The sequence below is a fragment of the Phoenix dactylifera genome, unplaced genomic scaffold (genome assembly GCF_009389715.1).
Source record: "Phoenix dactylifera cultivar Barhee BC4 unplaced genomic scaffold, palm_55x_up_171113_PBpolish2nd_filt_p 000046F, whole genome shotgun sequence".
NCBI classification, from domain to species: Eukaryota; Viridiplantae; Streptophyta; class Magnoliopsida; order Arecales; family Arecaceae; genus Phoenix; species Phoenix dactylifera.
The window spans coordinates 832,154-848,113 of record NW_024067669.1 but is presented as its reverse complement, the minus strand read 5'-3'; the positions used below and the strand labels follow the sequence as shown (position 1 = coordinate 848,113).

At 39.9% G+C, this 15,960-nt stretch overlaps 2 protein-coding genes across 4 annotated transcripts; one reads left to right on the top strand and one right to left on the bottom strand.

The window, feature by feature from the left end:
- The first annotated feature begins 26 nt into the window (after positions 1-26).
- On the top strand, positions 27-4,153 carry LOC103710118 (arogenate dehydrogenase 2, chloroplastic-like). Of its 3 annotated transcripts, none has more exons than XM_008795734.4 (2): positions 27-1,769; positions 3,723-4,153. In XM_008795734.4, the coding sequence occupies exon 1, from the start codon at positions 718-720 to the stop codon at positions 1,753-1,755; it is 1,038 nt and encodes a 345-aa protein (XP_008793956.2). In that variant the 5' UTR covers positions 27-717; the 3' UTR covers positions 1,756-1,769; positions 3,723-4,153. The 3 variants fall into 3 exon arrangements, with proteins under 3 accessions (XP_008793956.2, XP_038971914.1, XP_008793955.2); XM_039115986.1 differs by having other exon boundaries at positions 3,604-4,153; XM_008795733.4 differs by having other exon boundaries at positions 3,561-4,153.
- Positions 4,154-4,844: 691 nt separating this feature from the next.
- On the bottom strand, positions 4,845-10,601 carry LOC103710117 (pyrophosphate-energized vacuolar membrane proton pump-like). Its single transcript, XM_008795732.4, has 8 exons — positions 10,179-10,601; positions 8,264-8,838; positions 7,606-7,985; positions 7,415-7,501; positions 6,994-7,324; positions 5,864-6,274; positions 5,728-5,787; positions 4,845-5,556 (listed from the first exon to the last, which is right to left on the bottom strand). The coding sequence occupies exons 1-8, from the start codon at positions 10,429-10,431 to the stop codon at positions 5,350-5,352; spliced, it is 2,304 nt and encodes a 767-aa protein (XP_008793954.2). The 5' UTR covers positions 10,432-10,601; the 3' UTR covers positions 4,845-5,349.
- Between the last annotated feature and the right edge of the window lie 5,359 nt (positions 10,602-15,960).

Here is a 15,960-nt window from a genome sequence, read left to right as displayed (position 1 = left end):
ATCTGTGACATGGATGGGCTGGTAGGAGTTAATGTTTCTTTAAGGTTGGGGGTGGCTGAGTGGGCTCTTGGCCAATGTAGTCATTAAGAGGGATGGGCTAACCCTACCTATATACCTCATGGTTTTATGTTGCAAGATTTTTAATCTTATTCATGCCCATTACTTTTTATGAACTCAAAAATCATCAATAAAAGCAAAACTAGCAGCAAACCCATTGGGGCATCAAACTCGAGGAGAATGATTTGTATGGAGTCTAAGTTTGATTTCAATCAAGATCTGCATCATGATCATTGCTCAAAAAAAGGTGTGCATCATGATCCTCATTTGTTATAAGTTGGGTTTCAGTATTGAGGCTGGTTGATGCTGGTTTCTAACTTAGTTCAAAATTTCATACAAACTTGGTATCTAACTCAACTTTGTCATGATACCAGTCTCTATCCGATATATGGTGTTAATATAAGGTGTTAATGTATTTAACTGTGACATTTAACACACGCCAAAAGAGAAAAAATTAACAGTCAAGTGGACTGGAACCCAGGCACGACAAAGAAACCCCTTCTCGTTTTCTGTCTTATAATATAAAGTCCCGCTCTTTTGAAAACCCTGCGTCTCTAACCACGTCACACCTCCGTAACCACGCCGCCTCCCCGTCTCCCGCTCGCCGTCGCTGGCCCTCCCCCGACCCCTCTCCGCCGTAAGGGTTAGGGTTTTGGCGAAATGGTCCTCTCCGCCCTCCTCCCCCCTCCTCTCCGCCCTCGCAACCCATCCCAACCCCCGATCTCGGCTGCCTCCGTCCACCCCCGCACCGCCCCTCTCCGCCGCCCTGGTTGCGGCGGCACCACCGGCCTCGCCCTCCGCTGCCGGTTGGTAATCCGGGCCCTGGACGCCGCCCAGCCGTTCGACTACGAGTCTCGGGCCTCCGAACTGCTCGACCGCCGCTCCAAGCTCAAGATCGGCATCATCGGCTTCGGCAACTTCGGCCAGTTCCTCGCCCGCACCTTCGCCCACCAGGGCCACGCCCTCCTCGCCCATTCGCGCTCCGACTACTCCGACGTCGCTCGCTCCCTCGGCGTCTCCTTTTTCCGCGACCCCCACGACCTGTGCGAGGAGCACCCCGACGTGGTCCTCCTCTGCACCTCGATCCTCTCCACCGATGCCGTTCTCCGCTCCCTCCCCATCCAGCGCCTCCGCCGCAACACTCTCTTCGTCGACGTTCTCTCCGTCAAGGAGTTCCCCAAGAACCTCTTCCTCCAGCTTCTCCCACCGGACTTCGACATTCTCTGCACCCACCCCATGTTCGGGCCCGAGAGCGGCAAGAACGGCTGGGCCGGCCTGTCCTTCGTCTACGAGAAGGTCCGTATCGGCGATTCCGGCGGCCGCGCAGAGCGCTGCCGGCGATTCCTTGAGATCTTCGAGCGCGAGGGCTGCCGGATGGTGGAGATGTCCTGTACGGATCATGACGAGAATGCTGCTGAAATACAGTTCCTGACTCACACCGTGGGGAGGATTCTTGCCAAGTTGGATCTCAAGTCGACCCCGATTAACACCAAGGGGTACGAGACCCTGCTCGATCTGGTGGAGAACACATGCAGTGATAGTTTCGAGCTGTACAATGGGTTGTTCATGTACAACAAGAATTCCACCGAGCTGCTTGAGAGAATGGATGTCGCATTCGATTCGTTGAAGAAGGAGCTGTTCGGGCGTTTGCATGATATACTGAGGAAGCAGCTGTTCGAGTTCGATAGAAAGGGCTAATGATTGGAGCACAGGTATCTGTTCTTCTTCAAGTTCTTCGTTTTCTTTGTTCTTCCTGTTGAATTTATATGTTTAGGAAGCTAGTCATGTTGCAGCTTTTCATGCCAAAAAAAACGACATGAAGAATCAATTCATGATTTCTCAAAGATATTGTATTGAAATGCATCTACGATACCAACTCTCAATCTAACAACCCTATAATGGTCGAGCAACTACAATGAAAGTAGTAGAATAGCTTGGAGTTCTGTGCTGGTCTTGTTCTTTGTTCGCAAATGCTGTATCTTGTGTCTGTCCTGAGTCATTTTTGGTGAGTTATAACTTGGTCATTGCGGGAAAATGGTGGTAGAGATTTGGTAAGGTTAAGGAGAACGAGAAGCTTTGAAAATATTGCTCCACAGGATAATGAGGGCATGTTTGATGGGTGAGAGTTTAGAGGGCTGAGGAAGGGGAAATTCATGACTGACATGCTGTTGCTTGAAAAGAGATTGACCTTGAAGCAAATCTTGCATGTCAACAATTATTGTATAAGAAATTTTTAGGTGCAGGGTGGGGTAATAGGACTGCAGAGGATGTCAATACCTTTGTTGTGTGGAGGAAGTATGGGAGTGGGAATAACAGTCCGTTTTGATTCTTTGCTCAAGGATGTGGTCAAAATTTGTTTCTTCAAATATTAGTGCCAGGTGAACCACAATTTATGCATTGCGGGTCTCAATTTGGGAATGATTTTATTTTAGTGCACTACAAAAGAAAGGGGTGTTTAGGTACCAAGAAGCTCCTATATTTGTATGGTATTTTATAGTGAGTGGAATATAGCATTAAAATCCTTCCATTTTGCTGAGATAAGAAGGTGAGAAAGGGAGAAATTAGAAGGGTCAGATGCCATAGAGTTTTTTGGTTATCAGAAAACACATTTTCAATCAAGCAAAAAAAAAAAAAGGAAGAAAGGAAAAAGAAAAGTAAAAAACCTTTTCAGCATATTGCATGTAACATAGTATGGATTTTATATGAAGATTGGCATAGTATAGAATGCATGATATGTACTGTGCCAATACCTTATGGACATGCGGTGTTGGCACAATACAGGTTGTGTGCCACTGCTTGGCTGTGCCAGTGTGCTGACATGCTTGGCACAACACAACAGAGTACATACTATGTCAGTGCCAGGCCTATGCACTACTAGCCTGCAATACTTTAATCCTTGATCATGTGTATGAATGAAGTTGAAGAATCCAACTTCATCCCTTTGTACATACATATATATGACTGATTTTTTCATGAATTTGAAATTATTTATGAGTTTCTTTAGCCAATCAAAATTAATTGCAAATTTGTGGCCAACTCAGGCTCTTAGTCCCCTTTCCTTTCCCCTTTTGTCATTTCAGCCCCACCATTCCACCTAGGTGGATGTGTTACCCATGTTAACTGAAGGGGAAGAACATGAAGAAGTAAAATAGAAAAGAACATGAAGAAGTAAAATAGAAAAGAACATGAAGAAATAAAATAGAAAAGAACATGATATACAATATCTATGAATAAACATTTTGATGCGGACGCATATTCTCATCTATCATTCAGTCCTTATGTTGTTGTTATTATTGTTTCCTGAATTTTTAGCTTGGAGAATATCTGCAGCATTGTTTCCTTATGCTGAACCATGACATGTTTTTCCTACTTTTAACCTGAGTGAATGTAGTCTTGTGACTCTGCTTGTAACAGTGATTGACTTTTCATCCATTCACTGCTCACTGGTGTATGTTTCGGCTGGTTTCCCATTTTTACTTTCTGTCTTTTGTCTTTTCTTATAGGTTGCTGTCTGACTCCTACAGTGCTTTCTATTTCATGTTTTAGGTACTATTATCAACCATATTTACCAAGCACTTGGCTTACCTCTGCATCGCAAGTTTGCTGTCCATCATATTCAACATTCCTATAGCGCCTAAGAGATCACATTTTGATCCATCTTTTAGGGTTTTGTTACAAATTTGATGTCAGCTATAGAGCAAAGTCCTTGAATCATCGGCAAAAATCTCTGCAAGAGTGCAGCAATCAGTAGGCAAGAAAATTCCTAGATACTGCAATACGTTCAATTATATTCTATTGTCAAAGATCAGTGCTTTTGAAGGCTGAGGTGCTCATTGGCCATAGAGGAGCCGTATGAAGCTGAAGTTTCATGTACGGTTTTGTAATAGCGATGGGAACAGTGATGTTATTATCGACTATGATTATCTAATAGTTCAAGTACAGTTGATATAGTTGAAGCACAGTCAAAATATGGTTTTTGGGGGTGGAATCTGTGGCGTCAACCTATAGGGTTTATTGTTTTTCTAATTTCTTCTCTAGCCGAATGTGAGAGATTGCCATTTGATTTACCGGAAGCAGAGGAGGAATTAGTAGCAGGTTATCAAACCGAATATTCAGGTATCAAATTTGGTAACTTGAAATGCCATTTGTATGAGTGGTTGTTTGTTCGACTTCCATTCAGCTTGGGGCCATGTCCTTTATATTTGAAAGCATCTGCACGGGCTGATGATGAACTGTTATTCTATCTTCTGCTTATTTGAACTGAAACTAAAGTAAATGTCAGTAGGGAAAAAGAGAGGCAAGGCACAAGAGTATATGCCGAAGATTAGAGAAGAGAAAGGGTATACTCTGGAGCCTCGAGCTCTTTGATGGTGGTCTATTCCTCAGATCAATGGTAGGATGGGAATGTGGGAAAGTAAGAAAATCCTTTAGCAAATCAGTTAGACCATACTTCTTTTAAAGAGGTAATGGACTATCACTGAGAATGTGGTGACAACTAATGAATCATTTTTGGAGTGGATCATAGCTGAGGAGAACATTATGTTCATTCGAGTTGGGAGAGGCTTGATTTGGTGTACCATATGCCAATGCTTGAGCTACTTGGCACGCTAGAATTGAAAGGCCCAACCATCATAGAGGCATCAAACAACACAAGAAACGATGATGCCTTTCTGGAATGTTTTAGCATTAGGAGGGTGGAACAAAGAGGTCCCTCCCAATGTAGCTGCACTGCGTGATGGAAAAGTTGCTGCAAGACCAATATCAACACTTCGCACCAAGGCATCGGCTTCAAACTAAAAACTCTATACTTCATAATAACATTAACAAACCCATTCGGTTTAGACAGGCTCTCCTCGCCAGATTTTTCAACAGAAAAGGAAGGGCTTACTCAGCTTCAGATCCACCACATCAAACTTTGCGCGACTGACCCTTTTTTTTTTTTTGAGGCGAAACTTTGGTCAACTGATTGAAAAGGACTCCACACCAACTTTCCAACCATCATATGGAGCATTTAAACAACTTTTTGTTCCTCTCCTAAGAAAAATTATCATTGTCATAACCATCACTAACATGATCATCGTCGTCGTCTACTATTCAGCACAGGAAAATTTGGCTGCCCGGAGCGGCGGAGCCCATGCATGGACACTGGGAGCTTCATTGCATCAACTACAGCTTGAAACTTAAAACACCAGACACAGGCCTTGGTATAACAGGTAAAAGAGAAGAGAACGAAGCAAAAAGGATAGAAGGTTGAGGTAAATATGGTGGTGAAGAAGGGATGCTGCTATCTTCTCAGAAGATCCTGAAGAGGATGCCTCCATGTGCAGCGAAGAACGGTGCAAATACAAGAGATTCGACGGCCATTAACTTGATAAGGATGTTGAGTGATGGTCCAGATGTGTCCTTTAGTGGGTCTCCGATGGTGTCACCGATCACAGCAGCCTTGTGGGCATCTGATCCTTTGGGACCAAGGGTCCTAGCATGCTCTGAAGCCCCAGCCTGACCCCCAAAAGGAAGAACACACAACAACAACAACAAAGAACAGAAAAAATCATTACTAACTTCTAAATAGCATGATCAGCTAAAGTGGTGACAAATTCCAAGTTCAATTTCATGGAAGACATCTGAAGCCCGCAAGAATTCGAAAAAAGATTCAAGGGTAGCTTTTACCTCAATATACTTCTTAGCATTATCCCATGCACCACCAGTGTTTGATGCAGATATTGCAACCTGTAAACAGAGGGAAGGCCCATGATTTCTTGCACTCAATGCTCTAAAAAGTTCAAAATAATGATTTTCCACAGACCTGAACGCCAGATACAAGGGCGCCTGCAAGAACCCCTGATAGAGTTTCCACACCAAAGAAGGTTCCAACAATGAGAGGTGTGAGCATGACTAGAGCACCAGGTGGAATCATCTCCCTGATGGAGGCATCTGTCGAGATTTTGACACAAGTGGCATAGTCAGGTTTGGCGGTTCCCTCCATAAGACCGGGTATGGTGTTAAACTGTCGGCGAACTTCCTCCACCATCTTCAGAGCTGCACTGCCTACACTCTTCATGGTCATGGCTGAGAACCAGTAAGGAAGCATTGCACCAACAATTAGCCCGATGAACACTTTAGGTGTCAGAACATCCACAGTTGATAATGCCGCCCGACTCACAAAGGCGCCGAAGAGTGCAAGGGACACCAAGGCAGCTGAACCAATGGCAAAACCCTGAAAAAGAAGCAGGTGGATTTAAGTGGAATATAAGTTTATGAGCCGGTGCAAATAAAACAAATGGAATGCCTGGGTAAGATTCATCGTCCTACACAGAATTCCAACAGACCAAACAAGGAGACAACAAAACCTTGGAGGTTTGACAATTACCCATACACTACATAAAACTTACATTGATAGACACATGCACGGATGCTAAGTCCTACAAGTAAATAAATAGGGCAAGCACAATGCTATTGTCTGCAATATTACTGCCATCTAATTAGGCAACCCAATTTTTTAAAGAATAAAAATGTGGGTGCCTTCTCCGAAAGAAATGCGGATGCAATTTCCTTCCTTCCAAAACAGATACTTTTGTCTGAAAAAAGCTGACATAAAGTTTCCCTCAAAATTGGCATCTTTCTCTGTTAGAGGTGTTGCAAAAATGTCTGCAATCAAGTAAATAGCTCCCGGAATGAATAGATCAGATCGAATTGGAAGACAGAAAGATTGTATAAGTTGCATGTTTTGCCACCACCTAGTGGAAAAACATTAGGTGAAAGCATCATGTTGAAGTGGAAAGCACCATATTCTAGTGTATAATGAAGGCAAGGTTAAATCATCATAGCTTCATGCTCAGGCCTCCTAAATTTGCTATTACCTCAAATACCTCTAATATTGAATGCCTAAAATCATATGCCTGTAAGCGAATAGGAAGCAGGAAATGATTTGTATACCTTTCCGATAGCAGCAGTGGTATTGCCTGCAGCATCAAGTGCATCAGTTCTCTCACGTATTCTGTGGCTCATTCCAGCCATCTCGGCAATGCCTCCAGCATTGTCACTGATGGGGCCATAGGCATCAATGGCCAGCCCAGTAGCAATTGTGCTCAACATGCCTAGAGCAGCAACTGCAATACCATACATGGCAGCAAGGCTAAAACTAACAAAAATGCTGACAGCAATAGCGAAAATTGGAATGATCACAGACTTGTATCCCAATGCAAGCCCGAAAATGACGTTAGTGGCAGCTCCAGTTCTGCAGGAATCAGCTACATCTTGCACGGGGCTACAAAAAAAAAGAAGCTTTGTCAAACTATCAGTGAGCCATTTGATACAAAATTAATTCATCGCAACTAACAAAAGAAAGAAATTTCACCTGTATGCGTTGCTTGTGTAGTATTCAGTGACAAACCCAATAATCAGGCCAGCCCATAGACCAACTCCAACACAGAAGAACAGCTGCCTGCAAATAATATTTCAAACTATCATTTTTTTTTGGTACATAATATTTCAAACTATTATTAATAAGCATGAAAACATAACACTTTCAACATAAATATTACTTACCAGTTTGTCACTTGCTTCTGGGTGCCAAAATTGAAGATTGTGAAGCTAGAAGGAAGTGCAATCCAACTGATAATTGCAATACCAACAGTCATAAGAAAAGTTGAGATTATGAGCTGCTTCTTCAGTGCAGGCTCGATTTCCTTCACTGCCTTTATTTCAAAGAAGTCAGTTGCAAACAGAGTAGTGATCAAACAAACAATGATACCCATAGAGCTGATAAGCAACGGATAGCACATTGCAGTCAAATCATGGTTGATTCCAAAGGATGAGATTGAAGCAACAACAAGGGCAGCACAGGAAGATTCAGCATATGAGCCAAAAAGATCGGATCCCATCCCGGCAATATCCCCGACATTATCTCCAACATTGTCAGCAATCACCTGTCAGATATCTCTAGAAGTTAAAGAATCTTAAGCAGCGTGGGATATCTAAGATCTTAAAAAAATAATGTATGTAAGAAATTCTAGTATCTGCAGCTTGGTCGACAGTGGATGAGGCACTGGTATTCTGTAAAAACAGGTAGATGAGTGCAGAGTTCATAAAAACAAGAATATAGTTCGTACTTTGTATGCTTCCAGAAAATTATCATAAATAGTGGGAAAAATAAGAAGAAAGAAGCCCCAAAAGCCTATTATTAAACAACGATATAGAAACTTACAGCTGGATTCCTTGGGTCATCTTCAGGGATATTCCTCTCAACCTTACCAACAAGATCAGCGCCAACATCAGCAGCTTTTGTATAGATACCTCCTCCAACTCGCCCAAAAAGAGCCATGGAAGAGCCACCAAGACCATAACCAGTAATAGCCTCAAAAAGGCCTTCCCAGTCATCACCATAATACAGCTTGAATAGGTTGATTGCAATGTAGAGAACCAAAAGCCCATTTGCAGCAAGCAAAAAGCCCATCACTGCACCTGAGCGGAATGCAGTAATGAAAGCTTTTCCAACACCCCACCTTGCTTCCAAAGTTGTTCTGGCGTTTGCATATGTCGCAATTTTCATTCCAAGAAAACCAGATACCAGAGAGGTGATTGCACCGAGCAAGAAGGACACAGTGCTAAAGACAGCATTTGCAAGCGCAGGCTTGCAATACTTGTCCTTGCTATAGGTGCAGGGCTGGCTCTTAGTGCTAAAGCCCTCCACAGAGCCAAGGAATAGGAATACCAGGATTGCAAAAGCAACCATGAAAATTCCAACATACTGATACTCGGTGAAAAGGAATGAAGTTGCGCCTGTTTATATAAACCCAACCATTATAATATCAAAAATTTTTATTCAAAATAAGCACTAAGTTTTTGCTGCTGATTACCAATAACAACTAGTGATAACAGAGCATCTAACACAAGAAATGGAAGATAAGCATACCATACTAACGAAATTCCATGCCAACTCCATTGATTAATCAGTTTACATACTGTGACGGGAAAACCTAAAAGCTAAAAAATCCATATAGATCTATCACCATAAAATCTTGCTTTGAAAAATATTAAGAAAAATCCACAACAATTTGTCACTCTTATAGCAATGCAAACACTGTTTTATCAGAGAACAGATTCTTAGATCAACTTTAACTTTTTAATATACTTATTCGGCAAGGAGCCTCTACAAAACTCTCGCGATGATCAATTTTATTAATTTGGAGATATTGATGGAGTGGAATCCGGAACTCTCGCAATTGTAACATATATCCTGCAGATAAGACAAGCATCTGATACCCCGACAAAGAGCATCATAGGTCATGTAATTAACAACCTTTCTATCAAAAGTAGACAAATTAAATAAATAAAATAAAAGAAACAAGAAGCAAAAAAATACATAACAAACAAAAATAAGTAGAAAGGAGACCAGAATAATAGGAGAACTTGTAGCCTCCTATTTTTTCATATTACCAAAACATAAATAGAAAAGGGGAAAAAAAGAAAAAGTCGAACTCATTGAAACACTACCTTAGTCATCCAACTAGTAATAAAAACAGGAAGCAATTCCAGAATCCGACGTTTTCTTATCAGAGAAATCAGCTGGAAACAAATAAAATAGAATACAAGTATCGAGTGTGAATGAAGGAACGAATCCTCCAGTACCCGACAAAAAAGTTTGCGTTTCCACCAAAAAAAAAGAGGAAAATATTGTTCTAAAAATCCCGCGTGAAAGAAGAGATTAGGATTGTAGATAATATACTCTGAACAGTATACAGAAATGAGTGAAAATGTAAGCATAATAGCCATAGATCTCTAAATATCGCTCATAAAAAAAAAAGAACAACTTGAACTCATTGACACACGACTTGAGTCAATAAAAGGTATACTTCGCCCAATTCCTATTAAATTTCTTTTCCGACAAATCAACTAGAAACATATAAAATACAAGAAATAAACAGGGCCAAATGACCGACCGGTCCGAATATTTTTTTTAAAAAAACCCGATCTTTTTCAAGGGAAAAAAGAAACGTTTTTGAAAGAAAAACCATCAAACCACGAAACCACGAAATACGGAAGCACCCAAATCGAGAGAACAAGAAGAGACCGACTGGGAGATTACGAAAACCTTGGGATCTGAACCGCCGAGCCGTTACCTTCGTAGATGGCGCTCTGGATCTCAGCGCACTTCACCACGACGTTGTGATCAGTGAGCCCCTCCTCTTCCTCGATGAGGTAGTCGGAGCAGCCGTTCTTGTTCTTGCTCCCCGCCAGCGGCCCCTGCCTCTCCGGCGACAGCTTCACCCTCGACACCAGCAGCCACTGCATCAAAGCGAACCCAATCCCGACGACGGCTGCCACGGGGATCACGATCTCCGTCAGGAGATCCGTCAGTATCGCCGCTCCCATTGCTCGATCTGCCCGGAAAAAAACGAAAACTCAACCTCCACCAAACGGCGTTCGACGGTGGCGGCGGAGAACCAAAGTCCTATACCGTGAAATGAGTCGAAAAGAGATCGAAAAGGCGAGGGTTTCGGGGGCTTCTGGCTCTCGCTCTCTATGCACTACGAAGAACACCTTCAACACCTCGACCCCGAGCTCCTTATATAGAAGGCATTGCCGATTAGTTATTAATTAAAAATGACATAAATAATTATAATTACGTTAATAACTTTAGTCTTCATGGAGCTCCTTAATTAAATCCGGATCCTCCGTGGCTATCGATGTGCGGCCCCCTCTGTTGCCATCTGATGATTGGCTAATAAGGTGGGGTCCATGAAATAATACACGGTGGGCCCCATTATCTGGCCCAACGCTCGCCGGAGTACACACAGTGGATCCGCACTCGCTCCCACCCTTTTGAGAGAGTGTCCGGGATAAGTATCGCGTTATACTAACGCGAATCAGGCTCCGTGACTTTCGAAGTACGCGTGTCGTGATATAACGGGATTAAGTGTCAGAGCACAGGATAGTGCAGTTATTCTGGAGAATAATTTGATAGGTTCTTACGAGGAGGGTGATCTTGACCGTTGGATGTGGAGTGAGGGATAACAGTAATTAATTGATTGTTAATTATGAAATAAATGGGCGGTTCCGAGAGTACAGCGGGAAAAGTGTACTCATGAATAGACGATGGAGCAGCTAGACGGTCCGGATGGAGCAGCTAATAAGATGATATGAAATGGACGGTGGGGATGGGGTTTGATAGAGAATAAGGGTTAACGGAGCGGGCCTGAGGGGACCAATCATCGTATGATGCCCAGCGGATAACGCCTCGGTGTCGAGTTCTATTTCCTTTTTTTTTTGTTGTTGTTATTTTTCCCTTCCCCTTACAATATTCCAAAACTGGCTGTGACAACCTAGACACGTAATGACTAATGATGAAATCACCATCATCTTTTGTGTGTGTGTGTGTGTGTGTGTGTTCCACTTGCTAGGATAGCATAGTGGCATCCTTCAAAATTTTCAAATCTTAATAAAATTTTATCTATTAAATTTAAAATTTATGTTTCAAAATGATGGCTAGTCTGCATTACTCGACATTTTGATATCTTGATTCTTTTAAATATTGACTAAAATCATGGAGCATCTTGATGCTTCACATTATTTTTTTTTAACTTTCCATCATCTATGAAATGAGCTAAGATCCTTACATCTCTCTCATATTAGTAACCGGCCAAGATGGCTGAAATCATAAGCTTTGAAATCTCGCCATTCTTTCAATCTAATATTGTTACATGGTTTGCATACGACAGCATAATTTTATAAAGTTTGTTGAACAATGTTGGACGCATATATCTCTACATTAATTACAATGCCCACGGCATACAATACATTGCATAAACTGTATGAATCATCCAACATAGATGGGAGCCCCAAATATCCCTAACCAACTCATGTGATATTTCTGTAACGCTGGTAATCATAGTCACCTGCATAAGGACTCTAGCCGCTATCATTCTCGGCTGAAGGTTAACTCCCTTGAAGACTCGGATATTCTTGTTCATCCAACACTGATAGGTCAGATAGGTAGCACATGTTCCCCTCTCCTCAAACCAAGATCTCCGTGTTGGCTCGAAGCATAGCACCATATTTATCTGGCTGACGGGCAGCCCATGGGTTTTAATATTGTTTCTAAGAAAAGGAGCCAAAAAGCTTATAGGAATAAATTAGATTATACTTTTGTGCACTAAGAGTTTTAATATTTTAGGAATTATTTTTTAGTTATTTGGCTTATTATGGCGAGGGTGTCGTGGGGAGATGGATGGCCAGCTGGAGATTTGGCACGGGGCAGTGGTTTGTTTGTTTGCACTTTTTGTCGCGGTCTTTTTCTTTGTGATCCTATGTGGAGGTTAAGATTGTCGTAGGTTGGGTAGAGTGGGCCCCAAAATGCAACATCTCTTTCCTTTTATTTCGTTGATGAGGCGCAATCCCGCGAACTGAGCTGTCATGATGTCATGGCAATCGTATGACGTGTCAGCGAGAAGAAACCGTGGCCGCAAATATTTTTCGCAGCTGGCACGCAGCCGCGCAACGCGCGTTTCTGGCCACCGTTCATAATCATAGCCGTTGGTGAAATACAAAATGGGAATACAATAAAAAAAATAATATTTTGAATAAAATATAATTTTTTAAAAATTAAAAATTATATTATATTTATATTTAATAATAAAAAAAATTATACTTTTTATTATATGAAATTTATTTTTATTTATAGTTTTAATAGAACGTTAACCAAATTGTTAATCTTAAATGAGAACGATATGCTACATTAGACAAATTTTAAAAATAACCAAAATAACTTTAGATGGCGTAACAAGTATTCGGAAATATGTGTATCCTCCGTGGAATTTCGACTTTTCATATGAAGTAAATAGTTTTACTAATGCCATTAATTTAATTGGATATAAGCGTAGATTTTACAAACTATTAGTTATAAATATAATAAATATAAATTTCAATAAAATTTATATAATTTATTTTAATATTTTTAATATATGTTATGGTATGAAATTTAAAGATTGTTGGGCATAAATTTCTATCAATGGAAGAAATACCATTAATATAAATCCTGCATAATTGATTTTTTTTTCTATCTCCAACTATTTTTGAAACTATAATGTTGGCTAACTAGAAACTTCCATCATGAATGAATATTGATGATATTAATATCGGTCCTAAGTGATGCACGGGATATATTTTTTTTCCAACTATTTGGAAATGCAATATAAAAATCTCAGTAGCCAAATTTTGTTGCACACTAACAATAAATTTTAATAAAAGCGGAGTGGAAACTTTCATCATTAATTTTATTATTAATACCAGAATCTATGGATAAACAAAGAACTCCTGCACAACCTAAGTATAACAAATTATAATAAATAAAATATTTTAATAGTCAATTTTTATTGCACATTCAGTAGTGAACTTTAAAGGGCACTTTTAAATAATGTCATTAATATTTGTTACCTTCATCATAGTGACTGTCATAAGTAACCTCATTGTTTGCTTCTTTTTTCTTTTTCTTTTTTTTTCTCTTTTCATGTATATTGCACATAACTCTTTCATTTCCGTGATCAAAACATTCAAGCTCATCTCAATATTTTCTCTAGAGAAAATATGCAACATTATTCTTTGATATGTGGGCTGTTCATTGGCATATACAAATACATCTCTGTGCTAACATACGAAAAGTTCCAAAATTGGGAAGGAAGAACGGAGGTGGAGTCAAAAGGCTGCACTAGACTGGTGGGGACGTAAGAAGCAATGCAATGAGATATGCTGTCGGCTTCCCCATACATGATACACATGAGATGCTTCAAAGGAGTAGATCCCATCAGCCACATGTCCAAAGGTAAAAATTGAGTGCCTCCTGCATCACCATGTCTGGCGACCAGCTTATCACTGTTTTAGAATCCTACTCTAAAATGATGTATGATGCCCTCAAGCTCTTGATACCATAAGTCATCCCCTCCTATGATCCATGCAATTCTGCCATCAACACTATAACACTGACAAGCTGCATACTTTCGATAGCTAAGGACGACAATTTATGATCCGACTCATCAATCTGACCTACGAACGATCTGCTTTAAGTAGATTTAGATTTGACATAAATGAATTTGAATTGTAAATGGGTCAAACCGTCTAAATTTGTTTATCAAATGAGTTGTAGGGTGCCTATCACCGAGTTTAATTAGCCTTTTTTTATGTTTGGATTTTCAGCAAGTCTATGATGGGATAGTCATCTTATTGGACCAAAATGATAGCTAACGCAAATTAGATTAAACTAAGATATTCTAACTATATTTTAATATTTTTGCAAGACTTTTTGGTGTCGATAGGGATCTTCCTGAGGCCAAATTGATTGCTGATGAAAATTAGTTTAAATTTTCAACATTCCAAGCATATTTTGGTATGTTTGTGATGCAAGGTTGGTATGGAGGTTGCAGAAGATAAGATCCCCTTGCATGCGAATGAATGCTTCATGAAGAAGATCCTTTGGATAGCTATATTATTATCATCATATTTAGTTCCCATCAAGGACCATGTGTAGGTAAGAGGCCCTACCTTTCTTTGTTAAAGGGAAAACAAAGAGAAAAGTTTTTTCCTCCCCTCCCTTTAGGTGCATGGAAAGACTAGCCTTGTCCACCCAATTTAAGATGGTGGGAGAATCCCTTCCCCCACACCCCCCATCTCCCACTCCAACCTTCAATGCAAGACAAAGCTAGTTGTTTGTAAATGCAAGTAATGTTGTAATATATAATTAGATTATTTTTGCCGGTGATGAACAAAGCTGTGGTTCTTGGTTACCGATCATTGTTGCTGGTGTCGGCGGACGGCCGGTCTTCTTGATGATGATCTTTCCTAATTAGCAATACCCAACTTGGCCAACTTATTGATCCTGTTCTTATTAATATGTCCTAGCCGGCAATGCCATAGGTAGGTATCAGAGACATTATCTATCTTGGATCGCTTACTTGATGTGTACATTACACTAAAAGGATGTGATATTGTGTAAATGCTATTTATTAATTGTCCATCAACCATAATAACACCATTCACAATGAGGCAATAATAATGGAAGAACATAGGAGGGACACCTTTTTTTTTTTAAAAAAAAAAGAGTCCAGCTCATGTGAGATCCTGTGCTCCAAAATAATGTTCCATTACTATCTTATCATTTCAGGGATAAAGGTATTCATACAAATTGGCCTAAGATTTTAAATAACATATTATCTCAGTATAAGGACAGACAAATGAAATCATTATTGACCGTAATAATGGTTATAATAGATATTATTTAATTCAAAAATACTTTTTGAAATTTTTAATTTTAAAAATGATCACTGAACAAAATTATAACAAAAATAATGGGTAATGATAAAAATAACAACATCGTGTTTTTGTTTTATTGCATAAAATAATATATTTTTAAGTGAACAATTACTTAATTTTGAAGAAAAGTTTTAAAAATTTGTATATAAATATTTTATTACAAAGTACAAATAAACTGCTATCAAAAAATATAACAACCGTTTTTTTTGTTATAACTGTCCATTATAATAAAGGATAATGAAAAAATAATAGCTGTTATATTTTCTATATTATTTATCTCAATAATATCAAGGAGGTGGCCGAAATTATTATAATAGCCATTATAATGGTCATAGCACTGTTACATAAAATGCTGGATTGATCAGAAGCACCTTGGTTTGTCTAATTTTCATATGAAATTAGGGTTTGATGAAACTTTTCAATCTTGGCTTGAGAATTTTAAAGACAAAGCTTGAAGAACTTTGGCTGGTGCAGAACCTTTTCCCATGAACTTGTTTAAATTATGTGCAGGCTTTTGAGTAAGTTGGAGGGAATCACATCAAGTGGGCCATTAGATTTCATCAATACTATGAAATTGTAAAAGATGGCCAGCCTTGATTT

Coding starts and splice junctions, on each gene's coding strand:
- LOC103710118 (XM_008795734.4), top strand. CDS start 718: ATGGTCCTCTCCGCCCTCCTCCCCCCTCCTCTCCGCCCTCGCAACCCA.
- LOC103710117 (XM_008795732.4), bottom strand. CDS start 10,431: ATGGGAGCGGCGATACTGACGGATCTCCTGACGGAGATCGTGATCCCC. Junction 6,275..6,993: donor CCACTGCTGCTATCGGAAAG/GTATACAAATCA, acceptor CTTCTTTTTCAG/GGTTTTGCCATTGGTTCAGC. Junction 5,788..5,863: donor CCCTTGTATCTGGCGTTCAG/GTCTGTGGAAAA, acceptor CTCTGTTTACAG/GTTGCAATATCTGCATCAAA.